This window comes from Salvelinus namaycush, chromosome 9 (assembly GCF_016432855.1).
Source record: "Salvelinus namaycush isolate Seneca chromosome 9, SaNama_1.0, whole genome shotgun sequence".
In the NCBI taxonomy this organism is placed as follows: Eukaryota; Metazoa; Chordata; class Actinopteri; order Salmoniformes; family Salmonidae; genus Salvelinus; species Salvelinus namaycush.
The window spans coordinates 26,439,399-26,458,332 of NC_052315.1; the positions used below are offsets into that span (position 1 = coordinate 26,439,399).

The 18,934-nt window shown below is 41.0% G+C and overlaps 1 protein-coding gene across 3 annotated transcripts in view; it reads right to left on the reverse strand.

Annotated features, from left to right (window-relative positions):
• Positions 1 to 18,934, reverse strand: part of LOC120053904 (guanine nucleotide-binding protein G(o) subunit alpha-like) — a 190,580-nt gene that overhangs the window by 14,347 nt on the left and 157,299 nt on the right. For all 3 annotated transcript variants that reach the window (XM_039001201.1, XM_039001202.1, XM_039001203.1), the window contains exons 4-5: positions 17,826 to 17,986; positions 4,712 to 4,840 (exon numbers count right to left, since the gene is read on the reverse strand). In XM_039001201.1, the coding sequence (XP_038857129.1) occupies positions 4,712 to 4,840; positions 17,826 to 17,986 (290 nt within the window). The remainder of the gene's footprint in view (positions 1 to 4,711; positions 4,841 to 17,825; positions 17,987 to 18,934) is intronic.

Sequence of the window (18,934 nt, forward strand, 5' to 3'; positions counted from 1 at the left end):
TTCTCCATCCACACCTTGATTGACCTGGCTGTGTGGCATGGAGCATTGTCCTACTGAAAAAACCAATCCTCTGAGTTGGGGAACATTGTCAGAGCAGAAGGAAGCAAGTTTTCTTCCAGGACAACCTTGTACGTGGCTTGATTCATGCGTCCTTCACAAAGACAAATCTGCCCGATTCCAGCCTTGCCGAAGCACCCCCAGATCATCACCGATCCTCCACCAAATGTCACAGTGGCTGCGAGACCTGGAGAGACCTACAAGCCACAGTGTCTCACACCGACTGTGACATGTGGTGGAGGATGAGTATGAACTTATTTTCTTTGCATTATTCGAGGTCTACAACACTACATCTTTTTAGTTATATTTGACCAGTTGTCATTTTCTGCAAATAAATGCTCTAAATGACAATATTTTTATTTGGAATTTGGGAGAAATGTTGTCAGTAGTTTATAGAATAAAACAAAAATGTTCATTTTACCCAAATACATACCTAAAAATAGTAAAACCAGAGAAACTGATAATTTTGCAGTGATCTCTTAATGTTTTCCAGAGCTGTATATACAGTATTTAAGGTCAGGACAACCTCGAGCTGCTGGGGTTACTGGAAAAAGTCCTGGACCACTAAACTAAAACAGTTTTTCTTCAGTACCGGAACATTATGTTAGCTTTAGTAAAAAGCCTGTCAGAGAGACAGTCATAGGATCAGGAATGAATGGAACATGACAACCCGACAACCCTGCAGCCTCTCTCTGCACACCACTGATTTAAACATATTATATTAACACATTATTTTCATCCTGTCTTTTTTGTTCTCAATCAGCTGACTAAGTGAGAGAAGGAGATGAACAAAGAGCTGCTTTGTGCTAGCACTTAGTAGGCAGTCAGGCAGGCCACTGTGAGGAACAGAGGAAAAATACAAGCTCTCTGTTTTGTGACAGACATTTTTTTTATTGTAACATGATCGTGTTACACCAAGCTAAACAAGGTAAATTGCAGATTTTTTTTTTTTTTACACATCCCACTTTTTTTATTGTACACCAGATAATACTGAATGATTTAAAGTTGAATAGTATGTCTCCAGATTTGGCAGTTCTAGAGTAATTAACTAGAGCATAGAATTAAAATGTAGATTAAGTCACGGCTTCTTTTCTCCCAGAGCACTGTACTGATCCCAGTGCTCATATATTTATAAAAAATAACATTTTAATTTCCATGGTACAATAATGGAAAAACCTAGGGTAGAATCCATGTATGTACAGTTGAAGTCGGAAGTTTACATACACCTTAGCCAAATACATTTCAACTCAGTTTTTCACAATTCCTGACATTTAATCCTAGTAAAAATTCCCTGTCTTAGGTCAGTTAGGATCACCACTTTATTTTAAGAATGTGAAATGTCAGAATAATAGTACAGAGAATGATTTATTTCAGCTTTTATTTCTTTCATCACATTCCCAGTGGGCCAGAAGTTTACATACACTCTATTAGTGTTTGGTAGCATTGCCTTTAAATTGTTTAACTTGGGTCAAATGTTTTGGGTAGCCTTCCACAAGCTTCCCACAGTAAGTTGGGTGAATTTTGGCCCATTCCTCCTGACAGAGCTGGTGTAACGGAGTCAGGTTGTTGTAGGCTTCCTTGCTCGCACACGCTTTTTCAGTTCTGCCCACACATTTTCTATAAGATTGAGGTCAGGGCTTTGTGATGGCCACGCCAATACTTTGAGACTTTGTTGTCCTTAAGCCATTTTGCCACAACTTTGGAAGTATGCTTGGGGTCATTGTCCATTTGGAAGACCCATTTGTGACCAAGCTTTAATTTCCTGACTGATGTCTTGAGATGTTGCTTCAATATATCCACATAATTTTCCATCCACATAATTTTCCTTCCTCATGAAGCCATCTATTTTGTGAAGTGTACCAGTCCCTCCTGCAGCAAAGCACCCCCACAACATGCTGCTGCCACCCCCGTGCTTCACGGTTGGGATGGTGTTCTTCGGTTTGTAAGCCTCCCCCTTTTTCCTCCAAACATAACGATGGTGATTATGGCCAAACAGTTCTATTTTTGTTTCATCAGACCAGAAGACATTTCTCCAAAAAGTAAGATCTTTGTCTCCATGTGCAGTTGCAAACCGTAGTCTGGCTTTTTTTATGGCGGTATTGGAGCAGTGGCTTCTTCCTTGCTGAGCGGCCTTTCAGGTTATGTCGATATAGGACTCGTTTTACTGTGGATATAGATACTTTTGTACCTGTTCCCTCCAGCATCTTCACAAGGTCCTTTGCTGTTGTTCTGGGATTGATTTGCACTTTTCGCACCAAAGTACATTCATCTCTAGGAGACAGAACGCGTCTTCTTCCTGAGCGGTATGATGGCTGCGTGGTTCCATGGTGTTTATACTTGCGTACTATTGTTTGTACAGATGAACGTGGTACCTTCAGGCATTTGGAAATTGCTCCCAAGGATGAACCAAACTTGTGGAGGTCTGCAATTTTATTTCTGAGGTCTTGGCTGATTTCTTTTGATTTTCCCATGATGGCAAGCAAAGAGGCGCTGAGTTTGGATGTATTTCAAGGCCTACATTCACATGTACACCTCCAATTGACTCAAATGATGTCAATTAGCCTATCAGAAGCTTCTAAAGCCATGACATCATTTTCTGGATTTTTCCAAGCTGTTTAAAGGCACAGTCAACTTAGTGTATGTAAACTTCTGGCCCACTGGAATTGTGATACAGTGCATTCTAAGTGAAATAATGTGTCTGTAAACAATTGTTGGAAAAATTACTTGTGTCATGCACAAAGTAGATGTCCTAAACCGACTTGCCAAAGCTATAGTTTGTTAACAAGACATTTGTGGAGTGGTTGAAAAACAAGTTTAAATGTCTCCAACCTAAGTGTATGTAAACCTCCAACTTCAACTGTATGACAATCTCCATTTAAGCACACATACTGTATTTACCAAGTATTCCCTTTACATGGTTTCATGAAAAGATCAATGTAAATGCAGCATAACCAATGCATCTATTTTGTAATGGATCAACCTAAATACTGAAAGGAGTTGAATATAATAAAAAATAAAGTAGTTGCAGTAGAGCAGGGATCATCAACTAGATTCAGTCGAGGGCAGATTTCTTCTTGAGCGGATCGTCAGAACATAATCAAAAATAATTTGTAGACTGCAAATTGACCGCAAGCACCCCAAACAGATATGTTTGACTAAAACATAATAATTTGTATTGTAATGTATATGCTGGGAGTCGGAAAGCAAGTGCAGGTGGTGAGTTTAATAATAACCGGAACATCGGACAATATAACAAACACGAGTAGCGTATAGACATGAAACACAAACAGAATCAATAATGCCCGGGGAAAGAACCAAAGGGAGTGACAGATATAGGGGAGATAATCAGGAAGGTGATCGAGTCCAGGTGAGTCTCATGAGGCGCAGGTGCACGTAACAATGGTGGCAGGTGTGCGTAATAATGAGTAAACTGGCGTCAACGAGTGCCAGAGAGGGGGAGCGGCTCCAGCCACAGGACGCTGGCCAAAGGGACGGTCCAGAAGGACCAGGAGCGGAACGGTCGATTCTGCAAATGCGCGGGAACCAGTTGAGTTGGCTGAGGCGCGGGAACCAGTCGAGCTGGCTGAGGAGCGGGAACCAGTCGAGCTGGCTGAGGCGCAGGAGCCTGGAGAGGCGGCTGAGGCACGGGAGCCTGACGAGGCGGCTGAGGCGCGGGAGCCTGACGAGCCAACCAAGGCTTGAGAACCTGTCGAGCCAGCTGAGGAATGGAATCCTGATGAGCTAGCTGAGGCATCCCCGGTAGCTTCAGCAATGGAAGCCTGACGAGCCAACCTGAAGCTTGAGAACCTGTCGACCAGAGACTGGTGTTTTGTGGGTACTATTTAATGAAGCTGCCAGTTGAGGACTTGTGAGGCATCTGTTTCTCAAACTAGACACTCTAATGTACTTGTCCTCTTGCTCAGTTGTGCACCGGGGCCTCTCACTCCTCTTTCTATTATGGTTAGAGCCAGTTTGCACTGTTCTGTGAAGGGAGTAGTACAAAGCGTTCTACGAGATCTTCAGTTTCTTGGAAATTTCTCGCATGGAATAGCCTTAATTTCTCAGAACAAGAATAGACTGACGAGTTTCAGAAGAAAGTTATTTGTGTTCTAGCCATTTTGAGCCTGTAATCGAACCCACAAGTGCTGATGCTCCAGATACTCAGCTAGTCTAAAGAAGGCCAGTTTTATTGCTTCTTTAATCAGGACAACAGTTTTCAGCTGTGCTAATATAATTGCAAAAGGATTTTCTAATGATCAATTAGCCTTTTAAAATTATAAACTTGGATTAGCTAACACAACGTGCCATTGGAACACAGGAGTGATGGTTACTGATAATGGGCCTCTGTACACCTATGTAGATACTCCATAAAAAATCTGTCATTTCCAGCTACAATAGTCATTTACAACATTAACAATGTCTACACTGTATTTCTTTTCAATTTTATGTTATTTTAATGGACAAAAAAATAGCTTTTCTTTAAAAAAAAGGACATTTCTAAGTGACCCAAACTTTTGAACAGTAGTGTATATATTTTTTCTTTGCTAAGAAATCTTTTTCTTTGCTAAAATCCCCCGTGGGCCACCAGTTGGGGAAACCTGCAGAAGAAGGATATTTGAGGAGGAGGAAGAGGAGCACTGAGCTAGTGTCTCACCTGAAGTGCAGGTTCTTGAAGACAAAGTGAGTTTCTACGATGCCAGTGGTCTTGACTCGGGTTCTGAGAATGTCCTGCTCTGTGGGCTGGTAGTCAGGAGCACCGATCCGGTCTAAACTGTCTAGGTAGCTGGGGAGAGAGATAGAGATGCCAGTTAGGATCAATGCATTGGACTCTGTTTTCAACCCTAAGCTCTGTGGACTGAGACAGGGGGTCTGAACTCTGTTCTTCTGGGGCCGCAAGTGCACACTGGTTTTCATTCACCACAGAATTTAATTAATTTACTTAAATCATCGATTGGAGAAGGAGTAGTCTGCCCTGCTCCCCTGAGCCTGGATGAGGGACTGACAAAAAGCTTATAGCCTAATGACAACCTGGCATTGGAATCTGAAGAGCTGGAGCAGTGCACTCCAGTTACAAGGGCCATCATGGGCATTTTGGATAGGAAATGTCGAAGACTATGCTACATTTGAGCTATGGGCCCACATCAGCTAGAGTAGCTGGGATTGCTTAGGACTGGGTGCAAACCTACTGCTCCACATGCAGGAGAGGTAACAATCAAGAGGGGGAAAATAGACAATGATGACATCCATCTTGTTAGGGGTCAACAAAACATTACAGTGAGTGCCTCATGCTGTTTCTCCCACAAACGCACGCACACACACGGAGACACATTTTTTACAAACATTTTCTATTTTCATTTTCTAATCACATAGGGATAATAACAAAACAATAACAATTCACAGTGCCTCACGCTGTTTCTCTCACACACACACAAACACACACACACACACACACACACACACACACACACACACACACACACACACACACACACACACACACACACACACACACACACACACACACACACACACACACACTCAAATAGAAGCATATTCTCTCCCGCCATCTGTGTTTATGTGTAATGGTGTCATTCACTGATCTGCGTCCAGTTGAGAGGGGCTTCGCTTGGCAGCTGCAGTATTCAGCAGCAGTGTGTGAACATTCCAACCTGGCCACAGCCTGGTGACACAACCAACTGAGGGGGCATTTACACTGCATAACGCAACCATACGCTGCATGGAACCACAGTGCAGTATGTTGCTGAATGGTTTTGAATGTATGTACACGTGAAATGAGTGATAAATGATTAACAAGCCCATGTCCAGCGGTAAATGTGCTGCATCAATTGCCAAGCTCTCAGTTCGGGTGGCAGGGTGCCAAGCACTAATGCAGCTCATTAACAGTAGTGCCTAAAGACCTGGGCTGTGTCCACACTGTCTGCCTGTCTGTCCATGATATAGGGAGGGGGGCAGAGAGAATGACGCAGAGAGAAAAATAGGAAGAGGCCCAGGTCAGGGAGATAGAGGAAGAGCAGTGGGGGAGACCTGTGATGTAACTGCTGGAACTAGAATGAGATGTGACATCTGTACAAAGTGTATCCATAACTCACACTGACATGGTCATTTGAACCCAGATGAAACCACTCCAGAGAATGGATTCACCCTGCCCTGCCATTACAGGCCAGCCCATCTGCTCAGAGAGATGTAGTAAACCTCAATGTCTCCAGGGGGCGACAATAAGACAACTGGGGTTATAGTCATTACTGCCTATGAATGTTTGATTCTGGCCACATCATCCACATAGGGCTGGGCGATATGGTCAAAATATCATATCACTGAATTTGACGGTATTTTATGTTTTTTATTAATAAAAGTTCTAAATTTGCTTCATGAGTAGTGCGTGACCCTAGCGTGGCAACACATACATTGTAAGTGATTTCAACGGGTCTTTCTCCATTCTGATTGTTATATACTGTTCAATTCAACCCCACAAATATTTCAGCATTTTCAATTCCTGCATTTCCTGCACTCATTTGAGATAATTTTCACTCTGCCACGTAGGGTTGCACAATATCTGCAAACAATCTAGGCCTTATTTTTAACCAAATGTTGACTTGCGATTTAGAGCAAAACACTTGGGTGAACTGTTGGAATCATGGAAATATAATAATTATTTTAATTCTATAGTTAGAATATAATAGTGAGCACTTTGAATACAGTATTGTTTGACATGACAACAAATTAAAATGCCAGGGAGGAGTTATTGTGACAGAGTAGGAACAAAGTGTTGATAAGTGTTTCCTAGGCGATCCTATAATCTTTGGCTACATTGAATGTTTACTCTTAGCTACTTCATGTAGCTAACATATTCTTGCTTTGTGTATTCCTCTTTGATTTAGAAGATACTGATGCACAAACAACATGCTGATTTAGGCCTACACCATCACTGGTATCATCAGGCTGTATAGCTAATTACGTTTGCTCTGACATTTAGCTAGCTAGCGAATAGCTTTAGCGATTAGCATTAGGGGCTAACAGGATTTAGGCCCAACTTGCTAAGAAAAGACAAACTAGCTGTTTGCAGATGCTGCTAAGAAACACAAACAAATAGTGTAATTATAGAACGCTAGTGGATTTATATTAAGAAGCAAAGTAAAAACAGCATCGTTGTCATCAACATTGTTGCATGTGCTGCATTGACCATGCAGATTTAACTCAATTGTTTTGTGGTCAAAGAACAACAAATGTGCTTCTTGAGTGGGAGAGGGCAGGGCTAGGTCTGTGTGAAAAGTGGCATGGAGAGATTAGGAACATTTTCCATCTGGCTAGAAATTAATAAGGAAATTATTTCTCAACAGAGAAAAATGTCCTCATGTATGCTACCTATATCCCCCCAATAGAATCCCCATACTTTAACAATGACAGCTTCTCCATCCTAGAGGGGGAGAGTAAAAATGTCCAAGCTCAGGGACATGAACTAGTCTGTGGCGAACTAAATGCCAGAACTGGACAAGAACCCGACACCCTCAGCACACAGGGGGACAAACACCTACCTGGAGGTGAGAGCATTCCCTCCCGCATATGCCCCTCTAGACAGAACTACGACAACATAACCAACAAAAACGGGTCACAACTTCTGCAGATCTGTCGGACGCTGGGTATGTACATAGTCAATGGTAGGCTTCGAGGGGACTCCTATGGTAGGTACACCTATAGCTCATCTCTTGGCAGTAGTACTGTAGACTACTTTATCACTGACCTCAACCCAGAGTCTCTTAGAGCGTTCACAGTCAGTCCACTAACACCCCTATCAGATTACAGAAAAATCACACTCTACTTGAACAGAGCTATGCTCAATCATGAGGCATCAAAGCCAAAGGAACTGAATAATATTAAGAAATGCTATAGATGGAAGGAAAATAGGGTGGAAATCTACCAAAAAACAATTAGGCAACAACAAATTAAATTCCTTCTCGACAATTTCCTGGACAAAAGGTTTCACTGTAATAGTGAAGGTGTAAACTTGGCAGTAGAAAACCTAAACAGTATATTTGACCTCTCAGCTTCCCTATCAAATCAAAAAAATTCAAGCAGGCAACCTATGAATTTTAACAACAATGACAAATGGTTTGATGAAGAATGCAAAAACCTAAGAAATTGAGAAACCTATCCAACCAAAAACATAGAGACCCAGAAAACCTGAGCCTACACCTTCACTATGGTGAATCACTAAAATAATACAGAAATGCATTACGGAAAAAGAAGGAACAGCACGTCAGAAATCAGTTCACTTCTGGTCAAATTGGAAAACTCGAAACAAACAACAACACAAAGAGTTATCTATCAAAAACGGAGATGTATGGATAAACCATTTATCTAATCTTTTTGGCTCAATAACAAAGAACAAATAATAAAAACATATACATGATCAAATACAAATCTTAGAATCAACTATTAAATACTACCAGAACCTACTGGATTCTCCAATTACATGAACTACAGGACAAAATACAAACCCTCCAACCCATAAAGGTCTGTGGGGTTGATGGTATCCTAAATTAAATTATAAAATATACAGACCACAAATTCCAATTGGCTATACTTAAACTCTTTAACATCATCCTCAGCTCTTGCATCTTCCACAATATTTGGAACCAAGGACTGATCACCCCAATCCACAAAAGTGGAGACAAATTTGACCTAGTTGGTATGTTGAAGGTTATGTTCCTTTTGATGGCATAGAAGGCCAATCTTGCCTTGTCTCTCAGATCGTTCGCAGCTTTGTGGAAGTCACCTGTGGCGCTGATCTTTAGGCTGAGGTATGTATCGTTTTTTTGTGTGCTATAGGGCAACGGTGTCTAGATGGAATTTGTTTTCGTGGTCCTGGCAACTGGACCTTTTTTGGAACACCATTCTTTTTGTCTTTCTGAGATTTACTGTCAGGTTCCAGGTCTGACAGAATCTTTGCAGAAGGTCTAGGTGCTGCTGTAGCTCCTCCTTGGTTGGGGACAGAAGCACCAGATCATCAGTAGACATTTGACTTTAGATTCTAGTTGGGTGAGACCGGGTGCTGCAGACTGCTCTAGTGCCATCGCCTTTAATTTGGTTTGTTTGTTTGTCAATTAGGGTGTGCAGGGTGAATACGTGGTCTGTCTTACGGTAATTTGGTAAAAAGCCATCTTGACATTTGATCAGTACATTGTTTTGGCTGAGGAAATGTACGAGTCTACTGTTAATGATAATTCAGAGGATTTCCCCAAGGTTGCTGTTGACGCATATCCACCGGTAGTTATTTGAGAAACAGATGCTTCACAAGTCCTCAACTGGCAGCTTCATTAAATAGTACCCACAAAACACCAGTCTCAACGTCAACAGTGAAGAGGCGACTCCGGGATGCATGCCTTTGCTTTTCTTTCAAAAAGAAGGACTTCTAAGTGACCCAAATTTGAACTGTAGTGTATGTTTCCCATGTCAATAAAGCCCCTTAAATTGAATTGAGAGCGGAGAGAGATGACCCAAGTAGCAAAGTAAACTATAAAAATGGACGTTACATATGGCGTATCACATTTAACAAACTAAACATTCAAATACCGGTATAGAAGGTAAAGTAAAAACCCAAACCGGTCCGTGCATCAATACAGGTATATCGTAAAATACAGTATACCGCCCAGCCCTACATCCACATCATATTCACACTAGAGGTCGACCGATTATGATTTTTCAACGCCAATACCGATTATTGGAGGACCAAAAAAGCTGATACCGATTAATCGGACGATTAAAAAATAAATAATGTATTTGTAATAATGACAATTACAGCAATACTGAATGAACACTTATTTTTACTTAATATAATACATCAATTAAATCAATTTAGCCTCAAATAAATAATGAAACCTATACAATGTGGTTTAAATAATGCAAAAACAAAGTGTTGGAGAAGAAAGTAAAAGTGCAATATGTGCCATTTAATAAAGCTAACGTTTAAGTTCCTTGCTCAGAACATGAGAACATATGAAAGTTGGTGGTTCCTTCAAACATGAGTCTTCAATATTCCCAGGTAAGAAGTTTTAGGTTGTAGTTATTATAGGAATTATAGGACTATTTCTCTCTATACCATTTGTATTTCATATACCTTTGACTATTGGATGTTCTTATAGGCACTTTAGTATTGCCAGTGTAACAGTATAGCTTCCGTCCCTCTCCTCGCCCCTACCTGGGCTCGAACCAGGAACACATCGACAACAGCCACCCTCGAAGCATCGCTACCCATCGCTCCACAAAAGCTGGCGGCCCTTGCGGAGCAAGGGGAACAACTACTCAAAGTCTCAGAGCGAGTGACATCACCGATTGAAACGCTATTAGCGCGCACCCCGCTAACTAGCTAGCCATTTCACATCGGTTACACCAGCCTAATCTCGGGAGTTGATAGGCTTGAAGTCATAAACAGCTCAATGCTTGAAGCACAGCGAAGAGCTGCTGGCAAAACGCACGAAAGTGCTGTTTGAATGAATGCGTACGAGCCTGCTGCTGCCTACCATTGCTCAGTCAGATTGCTCTATCAAATCATAGACTTAATTATAACATAATAACACACAGAAATACGAGCCTTTGGTCATTAATATGGTTGAATCCGGAAACTATATTTTCAAAAACAAAACGTTTATTCTTTGAGTGAAATACGGAACCGTTCCGTATTTTATCTAACGGGTGGCATCCCTAAGTCTAAATATTGCTGTTACATTGTACAACCTTCAATGTTATCTCATAATTATGTACAATTCTGGCAAATTACTTACGGTCTTTGTTAGGAATAAATGGACTTCACACAGTTTGCAACGAGCCAGGTGGACCAAACTGCTGCATATACCCTGACTGCTTGCACGGAATGCAAGAGAAGTGACACAATTTCCCTAATTATAAGAAATTCATGTTAGCAGGCAATATTAACTAAATATGCAGGTTTAAAAATATATACTTGTGTATTGATTTTAAAGAAAGGCATTGATATTTATGGTTAGGTTTGGTGCAATGACAGTGCTAAATCATCACCCTTTTGGCGAAGTAGGCTGTGATTCGATGAGAAATTAACAGGCACTACATCGATTATATGCAACGCAGAACACGCTAGATAAACTAGTAATATCATCAACCATGTGTAGTTAACTAGTGATTATGTGAAGATTGATTGTTTTTTATAAGTTTAATGCTAGCTAGCAACTTACCTTGGCTTCTTGCTGCCCTCGCGTAACAGGTAGTCAGCCTGCCACGCAGGCTCCTCGTGGAGTGCAATGTAAGGCAGGTAGTTAGAGCGTTGGACTTGTAACCGGAAGGTTGCAAAAACGAATCCCCGAGCTGACAAGGTAAAAATCTGTCGTTCTGACCATGAACAAGGCAGTTAACCCACCGTTCCTAGGCCGTCATTGAAAATAAGAATGTGTTCTTAACTGACTTGCCTAGTTAAATAAAGGTGTAAAAAAAAATCTGATTGTTATGAATACTTGAAATCGGCCCTAATTAATCGGCCATTCCGATTAATCGGTCGACCTCTAATTCACACAGCAATATTATTTACACAGTATATGAACCAGTCCAAACAAAAAGCCAATTTCCCCTCTGGAAGTTCAACTTGTAACCCCAAATCCAATAAACATGATGAGAATATAGGTTAAAGCCTCCAGTGCCTCCTTGAATTTACTGTTTCATTATTCCAAGGGAGCACACTTTTCTCTCTGTATCTCTCCTTTCTGTCCATCACTGATATGTTCTCTCCTTTTCTGTTTTCCTCTCCCAGTTGACCATTCCTCTTATCTGTATTTGCCTTGCCTTTCTCCCCCATTGGGATGTATTGTTTAACATCAAATAGGAGCTGCCAATGCAAATTTCAGCCGGCTGTAAGAGGGGGATTTCCATAAAGGACTGTGAGTGGTCTGTTGCAGTCTAGTCTCATACAGTGTCATAGTCTCAGTACCAGCTACAGCAAGCGCGTTATGAAATTAATTGTGAATCTCTGTTTACTTTGACAGAAAGGGCACAATCCAATGAGGAGTAAGCAGCAGAAAGTGTGTTTATTCCTCTGCCATGACACAATTGACATTTTCTATCCAACTGGATATCAGTGTGCTCTTCAATGAAATACTATCTCTCCAGTGTCTTCCAGCCAAACCTCCCTTGAAATATCTACTGGAGTTCATGAAATCAACATCCATATTTTCCACCAGTAACTAATATGATGAATAAAATCTCAAGGGAAGTCTTGGGGATTTGAGGTCTGGTATTTTATGTAGTATGTCACAAAAATGTAGTAGCTCTGTGGCTCTGCAACCCAGTGGTGTTCTATAGAAATTAGGTTCTGTGCTGTTAGAATTAGGCTGAGTCATCTGGGGTCTGTTCAAGTGGTGTAGAGGTGGAGTGCAGAGGGAAGGGGGCTCTCTCTTTGGTATGGGGGACTCATATCTGTCCCTCACTACTTTGGCTCCCTGCCAGTAACATCCTCCCCCTCCCACACACCATCCCCCCTCTTCCCTCACTCTCCTCCCTCCTCTCCTACCCCTCCTCTTCATAATCCAGTTTGAGTGCTCTGCCTGGCAACACTTCTCAGCAACAAGCCTGCTGTCGGCTGCTTCCCTTACGTAGCAGATAATTAATGTTGCAGGTTAGGATAATTAGGTTAAGGTTAGGAAAAGGGTTATGGTTAGCTAAAATGCCAAACAATTATACTTTTGACATCAATTTGGCGTGACTCACAGACATCGGGTAGAAACGAGGAAGATCAGAAAGTAGAGGACTTTAACTTCTTATGGCTGCAGGGGCAGTATTGAGTAGCTTGGATGAAAGGTGCCCAGAGGTGCCCAGAGTAAACGGCCTGCTCCTCAGTCCCAGTTGCTAATATATGCATATTATTATTAGTATTGGATAGAAAACACTCTGAAGTTTCTAAAACTGTTTGAATGATGTCTGTGAGTATAACAGAACTCATATGGCAGGCAAAACCTGAGAAGAAATCCAAACAGGAAGTGGGAAATCTGAGGTTGGTCGATTTTCAACCCAGCCCCTATTGAATACACAGTGGGATATTGGTTATGTTGCACTTCCTAAGGCTTCCACTAGATGTCAACCGTCTTTAGAAACTTGAATGAGGCTGCTACTGTGATGTGGGGCCGGATGAGAGCTCTTTGAGTCAGAGGTCTGGCAGAGAGCCAGGTCCTGGTCACGCGCATTTCACATGATAGCGACCTGCGTTCCATGGCTTCTCTACAGACAATGGAATTCTCCGGTTGGAACGTTATTGAAGATTTATGATAAAAACATCCTAAAGATTGATTCTATACTTAGTTTGAAATGTTTCTACGACCTGTAGTGTAACTTTTTGAACTTTTCGTCCGACGTTCGGCTGGACCTGCACGAGGATTTGGATTTGTGTACTAAACGCCCTAACAAAAGTAGCTACTTGGACATAAATAATGGACATTATCGAACAAATCAAACATTTATTGTGGAACTAGGATTCCTGAGAGTGCATTCTGATGAAGATCATCAAAGGTAAGGGAATATTTATAATGTTATTTCTGATTTCTGTTGACTCCAACATGGCGGATCATTTTTTTTTCTTTTCTGAGCGCCGTTCTCAGATTATTGCATGGTTTGCTTTTTCTGTAAAGTTTTTTTTAAATCTGACACAGCGGTTGCATTAAGCAGAGGTATATCTATAATTCCATGTGTAACAATTGTATTTTCATCAACATTTATGATGAGTATTTCTGTAAAATTGATGTGGCTATGCAAAATCACTGGATGTTTTTGGAACTAGTGAACGTAACGCGCCAAACTTCTTGTCAATAGGGGGAGCTGTTAGCACTATTTTTTTCTTGATGTTCCCAAATTAAACTGCCTCGTACTCAATTCTTGCTCATACAATATGCATATTATTATTACTATTGGATAGAAAACACTCTCTAGTTTCTAAAACCGTTTGAATTATGTCTGTAAGTGAAACAGAACTGGACTTAGAGCAATTTCCCTATGTGGAGTTGAGAATGCAGATTTTTCCAACCTGTTCTCAGACCTGTGTATAACTTTGCCTGTCTTCTATTGGTTGAGATGCACTGCATACGCCTTCCCCTGGGTGTCAGCGAATAGAGGGCCTTGAAATGGAGTCTCTACGCAGATCAGAAAGTCTATAAATTGATTGGAATCGATGTGTCCCTTCTTTTGCTTCTTCGCGCTGACGCACTGAGGACCTTGGCATGTCGTTTTAGAAGCTCCCGTTTTAGGAACTAGTTATATCCGGCTCTGTTTTTATTCGATATAGGCTTTAAAGACATCATAATCTTGTTATTTTGAACCAAATTATATCAGTTTATGTCAGTATATTGCGATTTTCGGGTATTTATTTTCTTGGCGCTGTAGGAAGTTGGGTATCTCTGGCCCACATGGCTAATGTTTACTGCTAATTGCAACGTGGAAGACGACATTCTACAACCTAGCAACGATTCTTTTGGACAAAGGACACCTATCCCAAGATTCTGATGGGAGGTCATCAAAAAGTAAGAACTATTTATGCTGATAATTCATTGTTCTGTTGAAAAAAGTCAAATGCATAAGACGCCATTACTTGCAGTGTAGCCTTGCTTTATCGCATCCTGTATTGCGCAGTATTGTTAATTTTAAAAATGTAATTCAGCGATTGCATTAAGAACGAATTTGTCTTTCAATTGCTGTCCAACCTGTATTTTTTTAGTCAAGTTTATGAATAGTTTTCGATAAGAATAGGGGCCTTTCCAAGATGGCGCCGGACAGATTGCTTGAGTATTTGGACACTATTCTCAATGTATAAGCACGATTTGTGCCGCTAAATATGCACATTTTCGAACAAACTCTATATGCATTGTGTAATATGATGTTACAGGACTGTCATCTGAAGAATTCTGAGAAGGTTAGTGAAAAAATTAATATATTTTGGTGGTGAATACGTTATCGCTATGTTTGGCTGGAATCAATGCTGTTGTGTGGTTTGCTATTGTGCTAAGCTAATATAACGCTATATTGTGTTTTCGCTGTAAAACACTTAGAAAATCTGAAATATTGTCTGGATTCACAAGATCTGTGTCTTTCAATTGCTGTACGCTGTGTATTTTTAAGAAATGTTTTATGATGAGTAATTAGGTAATACACGTTGCTCTCTGTAGTTATTCTAGTCGCTTTGGGGAGAGTTGTGATGGTGGCTGCAATGGTAAACTATGATTTATACCTGAAATATGCACATTTTTCTAACAAAACATATGCTATACAATAAATATGTTATCAGACTGTCATCTGATAAAGTTGTTTCTTGGTTAGTGGCTATTTATATCTTTATTTGGTCGAATTTGTGATAGCTACTGATGCAGTAAAAAAATGGTGGAGTAAGAAAAGTGGTGTCTTTTGCTAACGTGGTTAGCTAATAGATTTACATATTGTGTCTTCCCTGTAAAACATTTTAAAAATCAGAAATGATGGCTGGATTCACAAGAAGTGTATCTTTCATCTGGTGTCTTGGACTTGTGATTTAATGATATTTAGATGCTAGTATTTACTTGTGACGCTATGCTAGGCTATGCTAGTCAGCTTTTTTACTGGTGGGGGTGCTCCCGGATCCGGGTTTGGGAGGAATTAGAGGTTAACTCAGATTTTTTGATATAAATATGAACTTTATCAAACATAACATACATTATTGTGTAACATGAAGTCCTATGAGAGTCATCTGATGAAGATCATCAAAGGTTAGTGATTAATTTTATCTCTATTTCTGCTTTTTGTGACTTGGTGGTGACCTAACATAATCGTTTGTGGTGCTTTCGCTGTAAAGCCTATTTGAAATCGGACACTTTGGTGGGATTAACAACAAGATTACATTTAAAATGGTATAAGATACATGTATGTTTGAGGAATTTTAATTCTGAGATTTCTGTTGTTTGAATTTGGCGCCCTGCACTTTCACTGGCTGTTGTCATATCGATCCCGTTAACGGGATTGCAGCCATAAAAAGTTTAAGAGAAGAACAGAGAGAACAGAGATAATTAAGTGTCCTGTGGTACACCACAGTGGCATGGTAGGGCTGGAGGTGGGGGTGAGCCACACATGGTTACAACTTATCTGATGGGCCTCTGGTAAAGTTGATGTGGTAAAACACAGCACTGCTTCAGTGAAGCTGATGGGTGGTGAGCTCTGTAGCACAAAATGGCTGCCATGCACGATTTAGTTGGGAGCTATGATATGCTTGTTCATGGGTATTCTTTCAGTATCAGCTGATTGTTTTAGTTGATAAGATGAACACTGTATTTTTGACTGGGAATCTTCAAATGGGTTATTTTGGTCCCTTGGGGGAGAAGACACACACTACCATATAAATAGCATTCTAATGAATATGCACATTGTGAATAAATGGGTCACAAATGAAGGCCATCCACGTGCCCGTACATCACTGAGGACATATCCAGAGCCATTCAGAGAGAGAGACAGAGAAGAGACTACTGTCATGTGGGCTACCTTCAGACATATACAACTCAATGAGTTATACAACGTTTTCATAAAGCAGACTGGGATAAAACAACCCAATCTAATCTGTACGATAACATAATCATGCCAGACATTGGCATATCAAAGTCTACATGGTGTGTCTTGAGTTCCATGTAAATGTGAAATAAATGTGTTTCATAAAAATGGAATGCAATACTATGGGCTTAAGCCCCCCACCTCCTTTGAGAAGCTGAGCCACTCGCCACAATCATTGTCTCTCTCTCCTGCTCCAGTGTCACTGTGTATCGCTGGTGCTCTCCATACTAGTCCTCATGATGACTTACTGAACCACCACACTCACAAAGACAGCTGCCTTTAAATGTCTGATGTTTTGCACTTACTCAATGCAGCATTCATTGATGATTCCGATTGGGTTAGCTGGGATGGGAAAGGGGGATACCTAGTCAGTTGTACAACTGAATACATTCAACTGAAATGTGTCTTCCGCATTTAACCCTCTGAATCAGAGAGGTGTGGGGGGCTGCCTTAATCAACATCCACGTCGTCGGCGCCTGGGGAACAGTGACTCACAGACAGCACTGCCTTGCTCAGGGGTAGAACAACAGATTTTTACCTTGTCTGCTTGGGGATTCAATCCAGCAACCTTTCGGTTACTGGCCCAACCCAACGCTCCTACCCACCAGGCTACCTGCCGTCCCAGGATAGGGTGGATGAGACGATGGACACACCTGGTGGTTGTTCTCTCTCTCTCTGCCATTTTCAGAGCTCACTAAAGTGTCATGAGAGGGAGCCCCACAGGCTCCTAAATCAACTACATAATAGCCGATAGCTGATGCTAAATTCTCTCTAGCTCTTTCTCTCTCTCTCTTTCTTTCTCTCCCTCTCTCTCTCATTTTGAGAGTTCACTGAAGTGTCATGAGAGGGATAATATCTCTCTGACTGACACACAACCACACACTGTTTAAGAAAATCCCAAATTATGCTAATTCAAGCTCTCAAGATCTCCCTCCAAAACCTACATGATTGTGTGTATGTGCACATATAAATACAAAATAAGTGTTTGATACCAATTCATATTTGTTGAATATGACTACAGTCACATGGACATAAATGAATAGAGTGAGTGGATGATGTTTATGTATGTGTGATCCACAAACAGGAGCATCGTTTGAACAGAGTAATGAGAGTTGTATTGATCCTGCAGCACCCGGCCCTCCTGTAAGGGGCGGTAGAGGTAGAGTAGTACTCACTATTGGGCGGAGTCATTGAGCTGGTATTCTCGGGCGCGGCTGAAGCACTCCTGGATGCCGGAGTCGGACCACAGGTGGATCATAGCCCCCAGGAGCTCAGGAGAGTAGGGCTCAGTATCCTCCATACGACTCACCACGTCACACACCAGCTTAGCATCAGCCTGAGGAGGGAGAGGAACAACAGGTACATTACAGCACCTACAGTACAACCTATACACACAAGCCTGTAGAGAGGAAAACCTCAGTCCGTAGAGAGGAAAAGGCAAAGCACTCACATTAAGTATTCATACCACAGAATAAAACCAGAGAGGTATTTCCTGTGCAGAGATAAAAATACTCCTAAAATTACAGTGTAAATAGAAAATAGATACAGTCAGAAGATTACATACACCTTAGCCAAATACATTTAAACTCAGTTTTTCACAATTCCTGACATTTAATCCTAGTAAAAATTCCCTGTCTTAGGTCAGTTAGGATCACCACTTTATTTTAAGAATGTGAAATGTCAGAATAATAGTACAGAGAATGATTTATTTCAGCTTTTATTTCTTTCATCACATTCCCAGTGGATCAGAAGTTTACATACACTCAATTATTATTTCGTAGCATTTCCTTTAAATTGTTTAACTTGGGTCAAACGTTTCGGGTAGCCTTCCACAAGCTTCCCACAATAAATTGGGTGAATTTTGGCCCATTCCTGACAGAGCTGGTGTAACAGTCAGGTTTGTAGGTCTCCTTGCTCACACACGCTTTTTCAGTTCTGCCCAAACATTTTCTATAGGATTGAGGTCAGGGCTTTGTGATGGCCACTCCAATACCTTGACTCTGTTGTCCTTAACTTCTTATGACTGCAGGGGCAGTATTGAGTAGCTTGGATGAAAGGTGCACAGAGGTGCCCAGAGTAAACGGCCTGCTCCTCAGTCATAGTTGCTAATATTCGCATATTATTATTAGTATTGGATAGAAAACACTCTGAAGTTTCTAAAACTGTTTGAATTATGTCTGTGAGTATAACAGAACTCATATGGCAGGCAAAAACCTGAGAAGTTCCACTTCCTGTTTGGATTTTTTCTGAGGGTGGCAGATTATCAACCAAGCTCTCATTGAAA